This window comes from Thalassophryne amazonica, chromosome 20 (assembly GCF_902500255.1).
Source record: "Thalassophryne amazonica chromosome 20, fThaAma1.1, whole genome shotgun sequence".
In the NCBI taxonomy this organism is placed as follows: Eukaryota; Metazoa; Chordata; class Actinopteri; order Batrachoidiformes; family Batrachoididae; genus Thalassophryne; species Thalassophryne amazonica.
The window spans coordinates 69,682,628-69,699,350 of record NC_047122.1 but is presented as its reverse complement, the minus strand read 5'-3'; the positions used below and the strand labels follow the sequence as shown (position 1 = coordinate 69,699,350).

General features: G+C 43.9%; 1 protein-coding gene across 1 annotated transcript in view; it reads right to left on the bottom strand.

Annotated features, from left to right (window-relative positions):
* Positions 1 to 1,713: 1,713 nt before the first annotated feature.
* Positions 1,714 to 16,723, bottom strand: part of scin (scinderin) — a 119,791-nt gene continuing 104,781 nt past the window's right edge. The window contains exons 13-16 of the mRNA XM_034160898.1: positions 8,482 to 8,603; positions 3,609 to 3,686; positions 3,469 to 3,529; positions 1,714 to 2,053 (exon numbers count right to left, since the gene is read on the bottom strand). Coding sequence (XP_034016789.1) covers positions 1,896 to 2,053; positions 3,469 to 3,529; positions 3,609 to 3,686; positions 8,482 to 8,603 — 419 coding nt within the window. The 3' untranslated portion in view covers positions 1,714 to 1,895. The remainder of the gene's footprint in view (positions 2,054 to 3,468; positions 3,530 to 3,608; positions 3,687 to 8,481; positions 8,604 to 16,723) is intronic.

Here is a 16,723-nt window from a genome sequence, read left to right as displayed (position 1 = left end):
CTAGGAGATAATGTGACTAATCAAAGTGGAAACTAGGCGATCAATAACAATAAACAAAACTGGAACAGAACTGACAGCGAATAAAGTACAGAAATAAATACAATGACACACATACAAAATAACTCATAAAAAATAAATCATAAACAGAACATAATCAGATACTAAACACTGAAGATAAACAATAAGCAAAACGTAAAGAATGTGAAACGCTAAACCAATACATACATGACAAATAAAATAAAAAAATAACCAAGAATGACACTAGTGACTCAAGAATACAGAAAGAAAAGCAATACATGAAAGAACCAAGAATACAATAAAGAACCAAGACCATCAGAAACAGACAAGAATGAAAATAAGCAGCAAAAAAGTGAAAACAAAGTCAAGAAAGGGCTAAACTGAAGGAAAAGAAAAGGGGACGAACAAGACAGGAACCCAAACAGGACAGAAACATGACACATCCAGTCTTTCTTTAAAACCTTCTGGTGGAGTCACTGGCTGCCGCTCTGCTCCTCTTGGGAACCGGGTTTTGTGCCTCATCAAGCTTTTCTCTTTGTCGGCTCAGCTCGGCGGTGGTTTATACATCGTCACAGGCAAACCTCTCTTCACCATGTCCTTCACAGCCTCCTCTGCAGAGTTGTACAGGCTCGTCTCTCCCTCGTAGAACACCCTCATTCTAGCTGGGAAGGGGGTCTGGAACCGTACATTATTCTCCCACAGTACCATTTTTAGCCTTTGCGTATTCTCAACGCTTCTTAAGAATCTCCAGTACATAGTCATGGTCCACAAAAACTCTTCTCCCCGGTACTGAAACCCCTTTTTTTTTGCCATACCAGCTTCAGAATTTCTGCTTTACGTAGTTTTGCTGCCCAAGAATTTGAGGACTATGGATCTCGGGGGAGCCGGCCAGGGGTTTCATTCCCATTGCACATTCAATCTTCAGGTCGTTGGCGGGGGGCAGCTCCAGCTTCTCCCTCCACATATTTTCCACCAATGTTATCATTGACGTTGAATTGCTCTCCGACCCTTCTGCTATGCTGTGGATCCTTATATTCTCCCATCTCGCTCTCCCGTCTTGATCCATTAGCTTATCTTCCAGCTTAGTGTGTAGCTTTAGCAGCTCCCTTGTGGCCTCCTCCAGCCCCTGCACTCTTTCCTCTGCCTCTGAAACTCGTGTTTCGACTTCATCAATTCTGCTGTTAGTTGTCTTAACATCCTCTTGTATTTCTCGAAGAGCTTCTGCATTTTCTCGCCAAAACTCTCTCAGCTCACACAATATTGTCTGTGTCAGGTTGGCGAGCTGTGTCGTCCTCGGCTGTTTGAGCCTTTTCTTTTGTCTGAAGAATGTTTTTTTGTTGTTGTTGTTTTGGTTTGGGCATAATGTAAATGCCTCTTTAACTTCTGTTAATATGAAACACTCTTTCAAAAAAAAAAAAAAAACTGGTGTTTTCCTTGATGATCGAGGAGCTCCGATAATATGCTGCCTACCTCATTTGTGTACATTTGACACCTTGGTGTTAATCGAACCTTTATTCCACCAGGTTAGTCCCACTGAGATCAGATAGTGCTGCCCAGAACTGCTGCTGATCTCCAGTCATTTATCCCATTAAATTCTGTTGGTTCTGTACATTTACTGTCCTTTTGGTTGAACTTCAGAAATAGTTATTCTGTGATATTTGTGTTCTCAAGCATGATCCATTTATACTGAACACATTCATAGTTTTTGGAATAAGTTTAATTTTTGACACAGTGAAAGAAAACACATGGTCTATTATAACTTTGAAGTTATTTGTTGAGAACTGGTTTCTGTTCTTCATAGATACAGAAGCAAAAGGAAGGCATGCAAATCAAAATCAGACCAAATGAACATGGACCTCTTGTATGTGTCATGTAGCCTATACAGTCGCCAGTCTCATGCCTCTCGATTCCCAGAGACAGGGGTCCCAAGCGAAGAACCATCCTGTGAAGGAGGGGGGTTCGTGGCCTTGTTTCACAATGACCACAGGTGTGCGCTTGTCCCGCCCACTCGGGTCCGTCTCAATGTATTGTTTTGCTGCAAAGGAGACAAGCATTCAGAATATGAGGGCACGTAATGTTAACCTCTGTGTGTTAATGAATGAATGAACTCATGTGGCAGTGAAAGGAAGTGTTTCAAATGCCAGATTTTATTAGTGACTTCATCTCAGTGCTGTATTTGATACAGTGGATCATCATATTCTACTTGATAGGCTGGAAAATCACTTTGGGATTACTGGGAGTGCCCTTGCATGGTTGACGTTATACTTGACCAGTCGTTCTCACTGTGTTCTGTACAATAACACTACATCTAACTTTAGTCACATGAAATTTGGGGTCCCGCAGGGGTCCGTCTTAGACCCCCTGCTTTTCTCCCTTTATATAGCATTCCACAGATGCTTCATCATCTCTTCCATTCTGCAGATATTTTCATCCTCTGGTGCTCAGACATCAGACTTATTTGACAGCTCCAGAGGCTGGAACGGAGCAATGTGGAGTATGCAGTTACTGCGCACTGTTCAGCACGTGCACCAACCCTCAGCATCAGTGTGCCGAGGTCAAAGTTCAACCAAACTTGACTGTGTACTGTGATGTATACTCACAAGGCCAAAGGAGTGCAGCCCAACACACAACACAACAAACTGTAGAAGTTCAGGGAACTCATGCTTGTTTTACACACATCAGTTTTCCAAAGAAAAATTCTTACAAATATACATTAATTTTGTTTGTTAACCTCAAGTTTAATGTCTGACTTGTTTGCTGTTCCATTCTGAAGTACAAAAAAAAAGTGTTGCAGGCCTGAAACACAGGAGTGGATGTATATAGTGTCGTGGTTTTCACATTCACCTGACACATGAAAAGTCCCTGGTGAGGCGGCACGGTGGCTTAGTGGTTAGCACTGGTGCCTCATAGCAAGAAGGTTGTGGAATCACTTCCCGTCCTTTCTGTGTGGAGTTTGCATGTTCTCCCCGTGTCTGTGTGGGTTTCCTCCCACAATCAAAAACCTGCTTATGTAGGATCTGCTCCTTTCTCTGCCCCTGAGCAAGGCAGCATCTCTACATAATGGGTTGGTCTCTGGGCACCGGACTGTGGCTGCACACTGCCCCTAGTGGTTGGATTGTGTCTAACTGTAATTAGGATGGTTAAATGTAAAGGACACATTTTGTTGTATGTATGTACATGTACAATAAAGGCTCTATTATTATATTATAACAAGTGATATAAAGTTGACCACAAAACATGAAATATTTTGGGTTCATATGGTTTGCAATCAAATAGAAGTCAAAGTAAATGTAAGAGTTTTTTAAAGTTTGCATTTACCATATCATCTCACATTTTTCTGATCTGGGCCTTGTGGAGCTGTTGGCCATTCCAGTCCTGCGTATGTGACTACTGAGGACTTGTTTTTCTTTTCTTTACCTGACATAGAAAAGGTTAAAATCCAGACCCTACCAGATTTGACAGATTCTGTCCTCTCCAGTTCGTTGGCATCCTGGCCAATCCAGACAAAAACCTGTAACAGAACAGTATGTGTCTTGTGTTGAATGGCTGGTGCACCTGCAGGAGCTTTATCACCTCAGTTGTCTTCATACCTGGTCCCAAACATCGAGCAGCATGACATCATCTTCAGCCAGGTCATCCTGTGTGAACTCTCCTGGAACCTCCTCAATCTGTGCACAGTAAGATACCACAGAGCCTAAAACTAGACGAATGCATTAGAGACAAGGTTTTCTGCAAAGTTTTCATAGAGAATCCAGGGCCATTGAAACAGGTAGGTTGGTCCAAAACCCGAGACTTTTATTTTACATAAGACAGTCGGATCAAACCAGGATTCTACAGTTTTGAGATGGATTCTTAGTCTTTGAGAAAAGTCTTCATTGACATTGATGAGTCCTGATGTCCTCCTCCATACAGTCTGCACGAGCTTTTTGATTTCTTATCTGCTGGCATTTTAGACCACTGCCACTCCGAGTACAAACCCAAGTGTTTGTCTTACAGTCTACACAAATATATACGCTGAGTATTAACTTTACCACCGCCAAGCAGATAATGTTTTCAATGCTTTTTTTTTTGTCTTTTAGCAGGGTAAGTCAAATGACAGTGTATTGATTTTTTTCCATTATTTTTATTGGCTCCTGGTTGTTATTACATGACAAAAATAATTAAAATGAACAATTGGACCACAGTAAGGGCCTCTTCACACATAACACAACTGAAGCCGACTAGCGCACGAAGGAGGAATTGATGCCATTCGTGAAAAATCAGAGCAGCCTCCAACGCCTCGTACACGTGTCGCTACATCTATTCACACACACCAGCGGCTGAAAGACAGAGTGCCTTGTGAGAGCCCATGTGGCAGGTGTCAGCCAAATTCCAGGTGACACACACCAACATCCAACACCGCTCGCTGGCCACTTAGAAAATGTGGTGCTGTTTGCGCTGTCAGCACAAACATACTGAGCAGACGATCACTGTCGAGCTGGATGTGAAATTTGTCTAAGTGCCCCCACGAGTGTGGCGTTGCAAAGCAACATTCATGTGGCATCCGTGTCCACCTCATGTGTGCGCGTGTGTTGCGCCCCCCCCCACATGTGGTGTATGTGTGCTCCCCCGCACCCCCCCAACACATGTGGCGTGCAGGGGGAGAGCACACTTGCATGACATGCTGGTATGTATTTACAGACATGATGAAATGGGGGTCGGTGTTCTGTCAAGATGTGCGCTCTTGTCGAATTGTGCACCTCGTAGCATAAAGTGACAGTTCCACGGGTCGGGATGACCTAACCCTGCCAACTTGTGCACCTTGTTGCACTTCACTTTCACTTTCATTCACTGAATGATTCTTGACCAAGTTAGCTTATACTGACTCGCTAGTAAAAAATAAGTATTCTGAACCTGGAGACTATTTTTTATTATAGCGATAATCATTCATCACAATAATCCTCACTTATTTGCACCTCAATGTCTTTTGGACTTTATTGGACTGAGAAATTATTATAATTGCAAATTACAGTGTACACTTCTCAAAACTGCATTTTATTAAAACAACTCGGATCTTCAAGTCTGTCGCATAGGGTGTGAAGCAAGGTACACACTGGACAGGATGGAAGTCTATCACAGGCCAAACATCTCAAATTGACCCATATAAACATCTTTAGAATAGCAAAATGTGTACACAAAAACTTTGACTGCACTCATTTTATTTGTACTATTTGTTATATATTCCAGATGTCACCTGCTATGGATATGTTATGCAGGTGCAGCCATCTGTCTTCGCTGTATCAGTAACACTGATACACTGAGTATCACGGGGCCCTGCTGGTGCTTGTGGAAGGTTGTTGTAAATTTTTCAGCCACCAATGGTGTTGAGAAAAGATGGATCTTGCCACCATACAGGACCCTGAGCCTGCAGGAGTTGTGTAAGCATCCATGGAAGGTGCTGATGTCCACAAACAGCTTTATGATTGGGTGAAACCCCCATCAGATACAGACCATCTCGGCGGAGAGGTCCTGTGAAATGTGATCTTGGCTCCATCGTGCATTATGTCTTGTTTTCTTTTTTCCTGGTAGACAGTCTCTCTTTTTGAATTATAAGAAGCAGACCAGCACTGCTCTGTTTCAGTTTGGTTCCTCTGAGGCTAATGACACAGTGAACCTGCTCCAGTGTGAATGACTTTGGGGGTGGCAGCCCCAGCCAGCTCAGTAGCATGTCAGTGATAGAGTCAAAGAGTGATTGTTTTCCTTCTGCTCCCCCCATATGCTGAAGATGCACAGATTCTTTCCCCTTCCCCAGTTCTCCTGAGGCCTCATGTACAAAGCGTGCAAATGCACCAAAATGCAATACAGTGAGGATCCAGGGGGTGTCTGTGCCACACAGGTGCTGACCACACTGGGCTTCCTGGCATCAGGGGCATTCCAGGTCACGAGTGTGCCAGGCAACCCTGAGCCAAGCCATGCCAGAGGTGTGGAACGCAGTCATCTGAATGTCATCCAGGTACATCACATTCCAACATTACAGCACCATTTGCTGTGAGAGCCGGTTTCCCTAATGTGATCAAATTTGTTTTTGGCAATAGGGAACAAGTTAATTCCATCAAAGTTCAAACCACATGTGATGCACAAATGTGTCTAACTGAGTCATGGCTCGGTGTCCTGGTTCAACACCTGACATTCATCCTGACTAACAGCATGAGTGGGGCAGCCCAGTTTCATGCCTTTCTGTCATGCTCCTGTCACGAATTGAGTAGCAATTCCGTCACACGTTTTTTATTTGACTAGTCTAACCCTAACCCCTCTCCTAATCTTAGCCATGATCCCCCCCCCCCCCCCCCCCCCCATCCTGCATTTCTTGCCCCTGTCTGGCACATGCAAGATGAATAAATAGTTAATTTGCATAAATTGTCCCAAATGAAACCAGAGCAGGCACATTTGGTCATGCTTGCATTCATGTTTCTTTGTTTTTTTTGTTATTATTATTATTATTATTTTCTTTTAGTTTCTTGATTGTGAAATTAGAACTTAACAGGCCCCCGATTGTCCTCCTGCGTTTGTCAATAAACACGCAGTGCACCTCGCTGTTTTAATGCCAGTGTGTGTGTGTGTGCTGCCCTGAGCTCACAGTGTTGTGGCCTCACACACACACACACACACACACACACACACACACACACACACACACACACACACACACACACACACACACACAAGCACAAACTCGTTTACAGTTTATTCTGTGTGACAGGGTAAATAAACCATCCCTGAGCATCTCCATGTAATCTGTAGCTCACACTCTGAATGATTTCTTTTCTGTGTTCATGTTGACTGATGTTACGGCATGAAACTGTTCACACAGAGTAAATATAAAGTCTGAAGCTTACGTGTTCCGTTGTTTCAGTTGGATTCATCATCACAGCCTGATGAAAACTGTTATCCACATAAGACACCCTAATTTTGGGAAAATTACATCTGGAAATACTTAATTCCTTATCATGGAAATTACTGAATAAACACAGCATTTTTACAGAAGTTGATGTGTGTTTGTCTGTTCCGGGTGTGTTTCTCAATGTGAGGACACCATTGCTTTCTCCCACCAACAAGAAAAATATCTTATTTTAAAAGTGAAAATGGTCAAAGCGCTCCATTTATTCACCACAGCCATGCATCACCTTCTCACCATTCTGCTCGTGGTGAAAATAAATCCCATTAATGGTCCACCAAGACAACAAGAAAAGAAGTGTTTTAAAAGAAGTCCATCGATGTTTGCGATGGTACGGTTCTCAGTTTGAACACGAGGACACCCACACTTTGTCCCACCAATGAGAACAAAAACAACTTATTTTAAATTTGAAAGCGTCACAGCGATCTATTTATTCACACCAGCGTTCACTACAGCCATGCGCTGTCTCTTCAGCGTTCTGCTCATGATAAAAATAAATTCCATTAACAATCCACAATGCAAAAATGAAATGAAATGAAATTTTAAAAATGTGACTGTGTGGACTCCGTGTAAAGGGGGCAAGGTTCGATTAGATTAGACAGAACTTTATTCATCTCTGGGGAAGAATCCCTCAGGGAAATTGAGGTTCCAGCAGCATTGTATAGCAGCACACAGAGTATGAAAAGTAAAAGTAAAAACTATTTGCAAAATGTAAATACAACTATAAATACCAGAAATACACATCACTACTGGTTTACTACTGTCGCTCCCCTTCCTGTCCCCTGTCTTCCTGTTACTCCTCCTACCCCCTGTACAGTCTGATGGTCTGAGGGACAAAAGAGGTTTTCAGTCTGTTGGTCCTGTACTTGGGAAGAAGTCTGTGTGACAGCATACATGCTCTCAGTGATGTGCATGTTGATGTTTAGCATGCTCTGTCTACCACACAAAGGGTACAGCTGGCGGTGGAAACACAAGCCAACACCACACTTAACCCTTCCGTGCTCACCCAGACTGCTCGCTGGAAACAAGGCTTTAGGTATTTTCCAATGTGGCAGGAGTTTGAAGGGAGGATCCTCTGGTCTCAATCCCAACACGTAACCACTAGACCATCACCTGCCCTAAACGAGCAACTTTCTGTAATAATGTGGAAATGATTTCCTCCATATTGTTCTTGAATGTTTCAACATCCTGGAGTTCTGTCCACACAATTAAGAATTATAGTTCCAATATTTTTTAAGGACTCATTCTGTGAGGTCATCAATAGTATCTGACATGCTTTGTAGCAGCTTAAAATGGAGGTTTTTATCAACATGAAAAGTCACGCTGACACATCATCACCTGAGAAATTATCTTCATTTCTTCATTTCCTGCCACTTATCCAGGTCTGTTTTGTAGTGGCAGCAGACTACGCAGCTCATCCCACACTTCCCTATCCTCAGCCAAGTCCTGTAACTCTTCCTGGGCGATCCTGAGATATTCCCAAACCAGCTGGGACATATAATCCCTCCAGTGTGATAAATGATACTCACAACAAATCTGCCAGTCTTGTTGGAGCATCCAAACATTCGAGGTGGGTAGTTCATCATCTGCCTCTCCAGTCTCTCTGATGTCTGGTACTCTGCCTTCCCCCCCAGGATTTTCCAGAAGTCACCTGCAACAGAAAATACTCCAGAATGTTAGAATATACAGCGGCCCCCTTCCCCTCACACACACACACACACACACACACACACACACACACACACACACACACACACACACACACACACACACACACACACACACACACACACACACACACACACACACACACACACACACACACACACACACACACACACCTCCATGAGACCTCCACCAACATGAGAGTCACACCACACTGTGTGAAGAATACATGGCCTCATGGTATTCAACACTACGACCCCATTAAACCAGTCATGCTGTGATCAGGACGGACACGCCAGCGTGGCAGATTGTGTGTGAAACCTGGGCATTAGACAGTTTTCCAGTTCAGGAAGTAACACAGAGAGGATGCCACCGTGGGCCGTTTCATTTGTGTAGAAGCCCTAATTAACGGAATTAGCATCATTTTGTGTAATATTTATGCTCCTAACACAGGGGATCCAATTTTTTTTCATTCAATCAATAGTGTAATAGGTAACATGGAGGGTCAAATAATTTTAGCTGGGGATTTTAACCAGGTTATGGATGGTATTATTGATAAAAGCAAATTAGGTGGAAGGTCTTCACCCAGGGACAGAGAGGCAATGCATTTGTTAGTGGAGGACATGGGCTTGGTGGACATATGGAGGCTGGTTAACCCATCTGAGAGAGAGTATACCTTTAATTCACATTGTCATAACACATATTCAAGAATAGATTTCTTTTTGATATCTAGAGTTTTAGTCGACTCGGTGGTGGGATGTGACATTGGAACAATTCTTATTAGTGATCACGCTACAGTAGAATTACTTGTAGATCTGAACGTGGATAGATCAAAGAGGGGTCGATGGAGGCTCAATACTATGTTATTACAAGACAAATTATTTAGTGAGGAGATACATTAGAGAAAAAATTAGCTAAACAATTTTCAGATGATAAATATAAGGAACTTTGTAAAAAGAAATTTCAACTAAATGATATATACAACAGGAAAGCTGAATACGTATTGTTTAGACTAAGATCTAAATTTTATGAAGGAGGGGAAAAAATGGTAAGATATTAGCAAGACAATTAAAACAACAGGATAATCTTTCCAGTATACCAATAATCAAAAAGGATGACCAAGTAATAACTTCATCAAAGGAAATAAATGACATTTTCAAATTGTTCTATCAGAATCTATATACATCCACAGGAAAGGTTAATGAAACGGAGGTAAATTCATTTTTTTCAGATTTGGAATTGCCAAAACTAACCACTGATCAAAGGGAAAAGTTAGATGTGCCTCTAACAGAAGGAGAAATAAGAGCAGCAATATCATCCATGAAGAACGGACGGTCATCTGGTGTGGATGGATATCCGATCGAATATTACAAGAAATATATTTTGAGCCCAATATTACAAGAAGTTTATTTAGAAGCATTTGATTTGGAGTCGCTACCAGGTTCATTTAATGAGGCACTAATATCTCTAATTCCTAAAAAAGATTGAGATTCCTCTGACCCAGCAAATTATTGTCCAGTAAGCCTTCTGGGAGTGGACTGTAAAATTCTAACAAAGATATTGGCATCACGGCTGGAAAAAATACTGCCTACGATCAGTGATGGCAATCAGGTTGGCTTCATCAAGAACAGATGTTCTGGAGACAATGTGAGGAGACTTATTCATATAATGCACAAAAGTGGGACATGCCTGGATCCGGTCGCGGCCTTCTCCCTTGATGTGGAGAAGGCTTTCGACCAGGTGGAGTGGAGTTTTCTCACAGCAGTCCTGTCTAGGTTTGGTTTTGGGCCAGCATTTTGTACCTGGGTGAAGACCATATATTCAGATCCAAAAACCGCAGTTCTTACTAACGGGTTGATTTCAGGTTTTTTCTCTCTCTCTAGAGGAATGAGACAGGGATGTAGCTTATCTCCATTACTTTTCACAATATTTTTGGAACCTTTAGCTTTAAAAATACGTGCAGATTCAAGAACTAAAGGGGTGACGCTGGGGGCAGAGAACATAAGTTGTTCCTGTATGCGGACGACATCTTAGCAGTGTTAAATGACCCAGTACTGTCTAAACCAGCTTTACTTCAATGTGTTGATTCTTACTCAAATATATCGCGATATAAAATAAACTGGAGTAAGTCGGAATGCATGCCTCTTTCACCTACATGCATGTCTGGATATGTCTCTCCTTTTAACTCTAGATGGTTGCCGTTATGTATAAAATATTTAGGTCTACTTTTGAACCCTAATTTAGAAGAAATAATGCAATCAAATATGGAACCTCTCCTCCTCAAAATAAAAACAAATTTAGATAAATGGGGGAAATTAAAACTTACATTATGGGGGAAAATAAATGTGATTAAAATGATAATTGCGCCGCAATTCAATTATGTTTCCATGATGTTACCTGTGAAAATTCCACCAGATATATTTGTTAAATGTGAGAGGATGATAAAAGATTTTTTATGGGAGAAAAAAAGACCAAGAATAAATATAAAAAGATGTGTGCCCCAAAAGAAATTGGAGGTCTTGCACTTCCAAATGTAAAACTTTATAATCTGGCTTTTGAAATGTCAAGGTTGGCAAAACATTGGACAAAAACGGACTTGGACATGAGCTGGATCAAGATTGAGCAGGAGCTGGCTGAACCATTCACGTTTCTGGACATTTTGTCTCAAGAGTCAAATACTAATTGTTTGGGATTACATGACAACCCAGTCCTCACATATTCAAAACATGTTTGGAGTGAGGTATCTCATTTAAGACAACATTATGCATCTTTGTGGAATAATACTGCTATACGAATTGGAAAAAAAACTGTCAATTGGAAAGAATGGATTGAAAAGGGAATTACTAAAGTTGGTCAACTTCATGAACATGGTGTGATAATGTCTTTTGAGGGAATCATTGAAAAATATAGGTTGGAAAGGAGAGGGAATCTTTGGAAGTATTTACAATTGAGAGACTGCATTATCAAAGGCAAATTTACTCACGAAATAAACCCTGTAGTGGAGTATTGTAAACTAACTATTGGAGTGCAAAAAGTAGCTCTATTTTACAAAGTTTTTATTAAGTTAAGAAAGGACATGTGTGATAATTTCAGAGTTGTTTGGCAAAGGGACCTGGGTTGTAATATATATAAAGAACAATGGGATAGGATACTTTTGCATTCTTGTAAATATATAAAGGAGACTAGAGGGCAGTTTACTCAATATAAACTTTTGCACAGATGGTACTACACACCATCTAAACTCAAAAGAATGGGGATTATGGTGAATGACAAATGCTGGAAGTGTCACTTAGCCCCTGGAACCTTCTTGCATATGATTTGGGAATGTGGAAAAGTTTACCCCTTTTGGGAAAAGGTTTTAGAATATTTGGAAAGGTGGATTGGCAAAACAATACCCAGGTCACCAAGATTATGTTTACTAGGAGATCAGTCATTAATTCCAGGAATTACAAAATATGAATATGTGGTCTTGAAGACAGGAGTCATGGCAGCAGCACGGGTAATTTTAACGGTGTGGAAGGATCCCTCTCCTCCAACTTTTGATAGATGGATGGATATCACAATGAAGGTAGTTTCATATGAGAAGTTATTGGCAAGGTTAAATGACAATTCAGACATTTATTCTAAATCATGGGGACGTATTTTTGATTAAATAGAGGGGTTGGTGTGGGAGGAGATACTTGAGGCAAAACTTTTTCCTTTTTGAGTAGTGTTAGAGTATTAAATTCTATTGTACCAAATTGAATTATTAGGCAGTAACTATTATAAATATATATATTTATATTTTGCAGGTTATTGTTTATTTTATGAAGGGGACACGAATTGTTCAAGGTTGTGTCAATTTTGCCTGCAGTACCTCTTCCTCAGTACTACTGGGGGGACTTTGTATGAGTATTGTACACTTATGGCATAAACTTTATTTTATATAGATTTTTTAAATTTTATTTATTATTATTATTACTTTTTATTTTCTTTTTCTTTAATTCCCTTGGGCCCAGTAGGAAATGTATAATTTGGGTTGCTGTCTGTTATGTTTAAATGTTAAAATTGAAAAAATAAATAAAAACTTGAATTACAAAAAACAAAACAAAACAAAAAAAACCTTGACTTGTGCAGCCCTTAGGGCTCCTTCACACATAACATGATTGGTGTTGTGTGGGTCGCCGAAGAGGAGGTACTGCTGGCCCACCACCAGAGGGCGCCCTGCCTGTTGGCAGGTTTCAGGCACTAGAGGGCGCAGTAACCAGGAAGAATCCACCAGGTGCACCGTGGGGCTGTCATCACCTGTCATCAATCATCTCTTCATCCATAAAAGCCTGGGAGAGACACCATAACTCTGCCGAGTTATCTGCTTACCTTACAGGTAAACCTACTCAGCCGTTTTGTGCTGTACGCACATTCATTGTTTCTGAAGTCTTTGCAGTTGTGACTTATACTTGCAGCTTGTAGCCGAGTTTGTGGAAGTTGGAGGAGTTGGCGTCTCCACTCCTCACTTCTGACTTACTAAGTATAACAATTGACACTGCACGTCCTCCAGTTTTTCCTCTGCACTCTGGGAGTATCTGGATTTATTCCTTCAGGAGGATTTCTGTGAGTTACTGACTGTTTGCTGGGTGTGCACACAGCCACCTTAACCTGTTTTGTTCCTGCCAGCAGTACTGGGTCTGACAGCTGGAGTGGTGGCCACCTGGGGATTCAGGACTTGGCAGCTCTGGTGTGTTGCAGGTCTCCGTTGGCGGTGGAACTTCGTGGGTCCTGGCTGTTCTCTGGATAGGCGTCTCCTACGCTCGGGCCTGCCCACGCCTTACGGTTTTGAATTGACTGTCTAAAACATATTTGAGTGTTTGTGCACATTTGCAGAATAAATTGTTATTTATTTGGAAACCCTATTGACCGTTCAATTACACCCCCTGTCATGGGTCCGTGCATTCACTTTCCCCAACAGGATAACTCGGCCACGTCATGGACTCCAAGGGGCGCATACCATCGAGTGAACAACCAATGGAGATGCAAGGTGCGCAGGCTCCAGCAGGAGGTGCGTTGGGTGAGTTGCAGCATATTCTCACCAACCTCACTGCTCGGTTGGATTTGTTAACCGAACAGAATGTTCACCTCAACCGTAGGATGGAGGCTCTCACCGCTCAGGTGGAGGCGCACACGCAAGGCACGGCTGCAGCCACTCCTCCTGCGGACCTGTCGCAAAATAGGGAAAATCCAGTGGTCGTTCAATGGACCCCCCCCCCCCCGTCACCTGAAGCTTACATTAGCTCCCCGGAACTGTACGGGGGTTATGTCGAGACGTGCATGGACTTCTTGATGCAGTGCTCGCTCGTCTTTGCACAACGCCCCGTGATGTACTCGTCAGACCACAGCCGGGTGGCTTATGTTATAAATTTGCTTTGAGGCGAGGCACGCGCCTGGGCTACGGCGCTCTGGGAGCAGGACTCACGGCTCCTTTTGACCTATACTGGGTTTATCAGGGAATTTCGACAGGTGTTCGATCATCCCAATAGAGGCGAATCAGCTTCACATATGCTGCTGTCGATAAGACAGGGACACCGGAGCGCGGCAGAATACGCAGTCGACTTTTGTGTTGCGGCAGCAAGAGCCGGTTGGAATTCGGTAGCGCTCCGTGCCGCCTTCGTAAATGGGCTGTCTCCAACCCTAAAGGAGCATCTGGTGGTGAAGGATCAGCCGCGGGATTTAGATGGGCTGATAGATCTGGTTATCCGGTTAGACAATCGGTTAGAGGAACATAAACGGGAGTGAGACGAAGGACGCGGCCAGGCGCTCGTCATCCCTCTCCCTTCCAGGTCTGAAGCAGTGCCGTCCTCACCCCGCTCCAAAGCCAGGGCTTTCCGCGTAGCACCAGCTCCCCCTGCTGACGACGCTATGGACATGAGCAGGGCTAAAGTTAAATCTAATGACAGACAGAGGAGGCTGGCCCGTGGAGAGTGTTTTTACTGCGGCTCGAGTGAGCATGTGCAGAAAAACTGCCCCAAATGGTTAAACGCCAGCGCTTGCCCTTAGAGACTGGGTTAAGGGTGAGCCATAACACACGCACGGGCATTCCACGGAAATGCGCACAACTCCCAGTCACAATCCTCTGTGGGGATTTAACCCTTACCGCCCCAGCACTGATCGACACGGGGTTGGAAGGGAACCTACTGGACAGTAGGTGGGCTAAGGAGGTAGGGCTCCCTCTGGTGGTCATTCCTTCACCATTGAAGGGCACTAGATGGCACTCTACTTTCAGAAATCACACACCAGACACAGCCTTTAACCTTGGTTGTCTCTGGTAATCACAGGGAGGAGATTGTGTTCTTTGTAACGCCTTCTACCTCCAGAATTATTTTGGGATTTCCATGGATGGCGAAGCACAATCCCCGGATCGATTGGCCATCTGGGGTTGTGGCTCAATGGCGCGAAACCTGCCACCGGGAGTGTTTAAGATCCTCGGTGCCACCCGGTGATGCTGTTAAAGAGGAGGTCCGAGTCCCCCCCAATCTCACGACGGTGCCGGCTGAGTATCATGATCTTGCTGACGTTTTCAGCAAAGATCTGGCACTCACCCTGCCCCCGCACCGACCGTATAATTGTGCCATTGATTTGGTTCCAGGCGCTGAGTACCCGTCCAGCAGGCTGTACAATCTCTCACGTCCTGAGCGCGAATCAGTGGAGACCTAAATCCGGGACTCTTTAGCTGCCGGGCTAATCCGAAATTCCTCATCCCCATTAGGTGCAGGTTTCTTTTTTGTGTGCAAGAAGGATGGCGGACTCCGTCCATGCATTGATTATAGAGGGCTGAACGAGATCACGGTTCGCAACTGATACCCGTTACCTCTATTGGATTCAGTGTTCACGCCCCTGCATGGAGCCAAAATATTCACGAAACTGGATCTCAGAAATGCTTATCACCTGGTTCGGATACGGAAGGGAGACGAATGGAAGATGGCATTTAACACCCCCTTAGGTCACTTTGAGTACCTGGTCATGCCGTTCGGCCTCACCAACGCCCCCGCGATGTTCCAAGCTTTGGTTAATGACGTTCTGCGGGATTTCCTGCACCGATTCGTCTTCGTATATCTAGACGACATCCTCATCTTCTCAATGGACTCTGAGACCCATGTTAAGCATGTCCGTCAGGTCCTGCAGCGGTTGTTGGAGAACCGGCTGTTTGTGAAGGGTGGAAAGTGTGAGTTCCACCTCACTTCTTTGTCCTTCCTGGGGTTTATCATCTCCTCCAACTCCGTTGCACCCGATCCGGCTAAGGTAGCGGCGGTGAGAGATTGGCCCCAACCGGTAAATCGTAGGAAGCTGCAACAGTTCCTAGGGTTCGCCAATTTTTACAGAAGGTTCATTAAGGGCTATAGTCAGGTTGTTGGTCCCCTTACTGCCCTGACCTCCACAAAAGTCCCCTTCACCTGGTCGGATCGGTGCGAAGCCGCGTTTAGGGAGTTGAAACACCGGTTTGCGACTGCACCAGTTTTGGTGCAGCCCGATCCTAACCACCAGTTTATTGTTGAAGTGGATGCCTCTGACTCAGGGATAGGAGCCGTGCTGTCCCAGAGCAGGGAGTCTGATAGTGTTCTCCACCCTTGTGCCTACTTCTCCCGCAGGTTAACCCCCACTGAGTGGAACTATGACGTTGGCAATCGGGAACTCCTGGTGGTGAAAGAGGCCCTTGAGGAGTGGAGACATCTGTTGGAGGGAGCTGTGGTCCCATTTGTGGTTCTCACTGACCATCAGAACGTGGAATACATCCAGACCGCTAGGCGTCTGAACCCCAGACAAGCCCGATGGTCACTGTTCTTCGGTCGCTTCAATTTCAAAATCACCTATCGCCCCGGGACCAAAAACCTTACTTCTGACGCCCTGTCCTGGGTGCATGAAGAAGAAATTGGAGCAAAGCTGTTGGACCCACCTGATACCATCATACCGGAATCCACTGTCGTCGCCACCCTCACGTGGGACGTGGAGAAAGTGGTCAGGGAGGCCCTGACGCGACACCCTGATCCCGGAGGTGGACCATCCAACCGGCTGTACGTCCCACCAGACACTCGGACTGCCGTATTGGACTTCTGTCACAGTTCCAAGCTCTCCTGC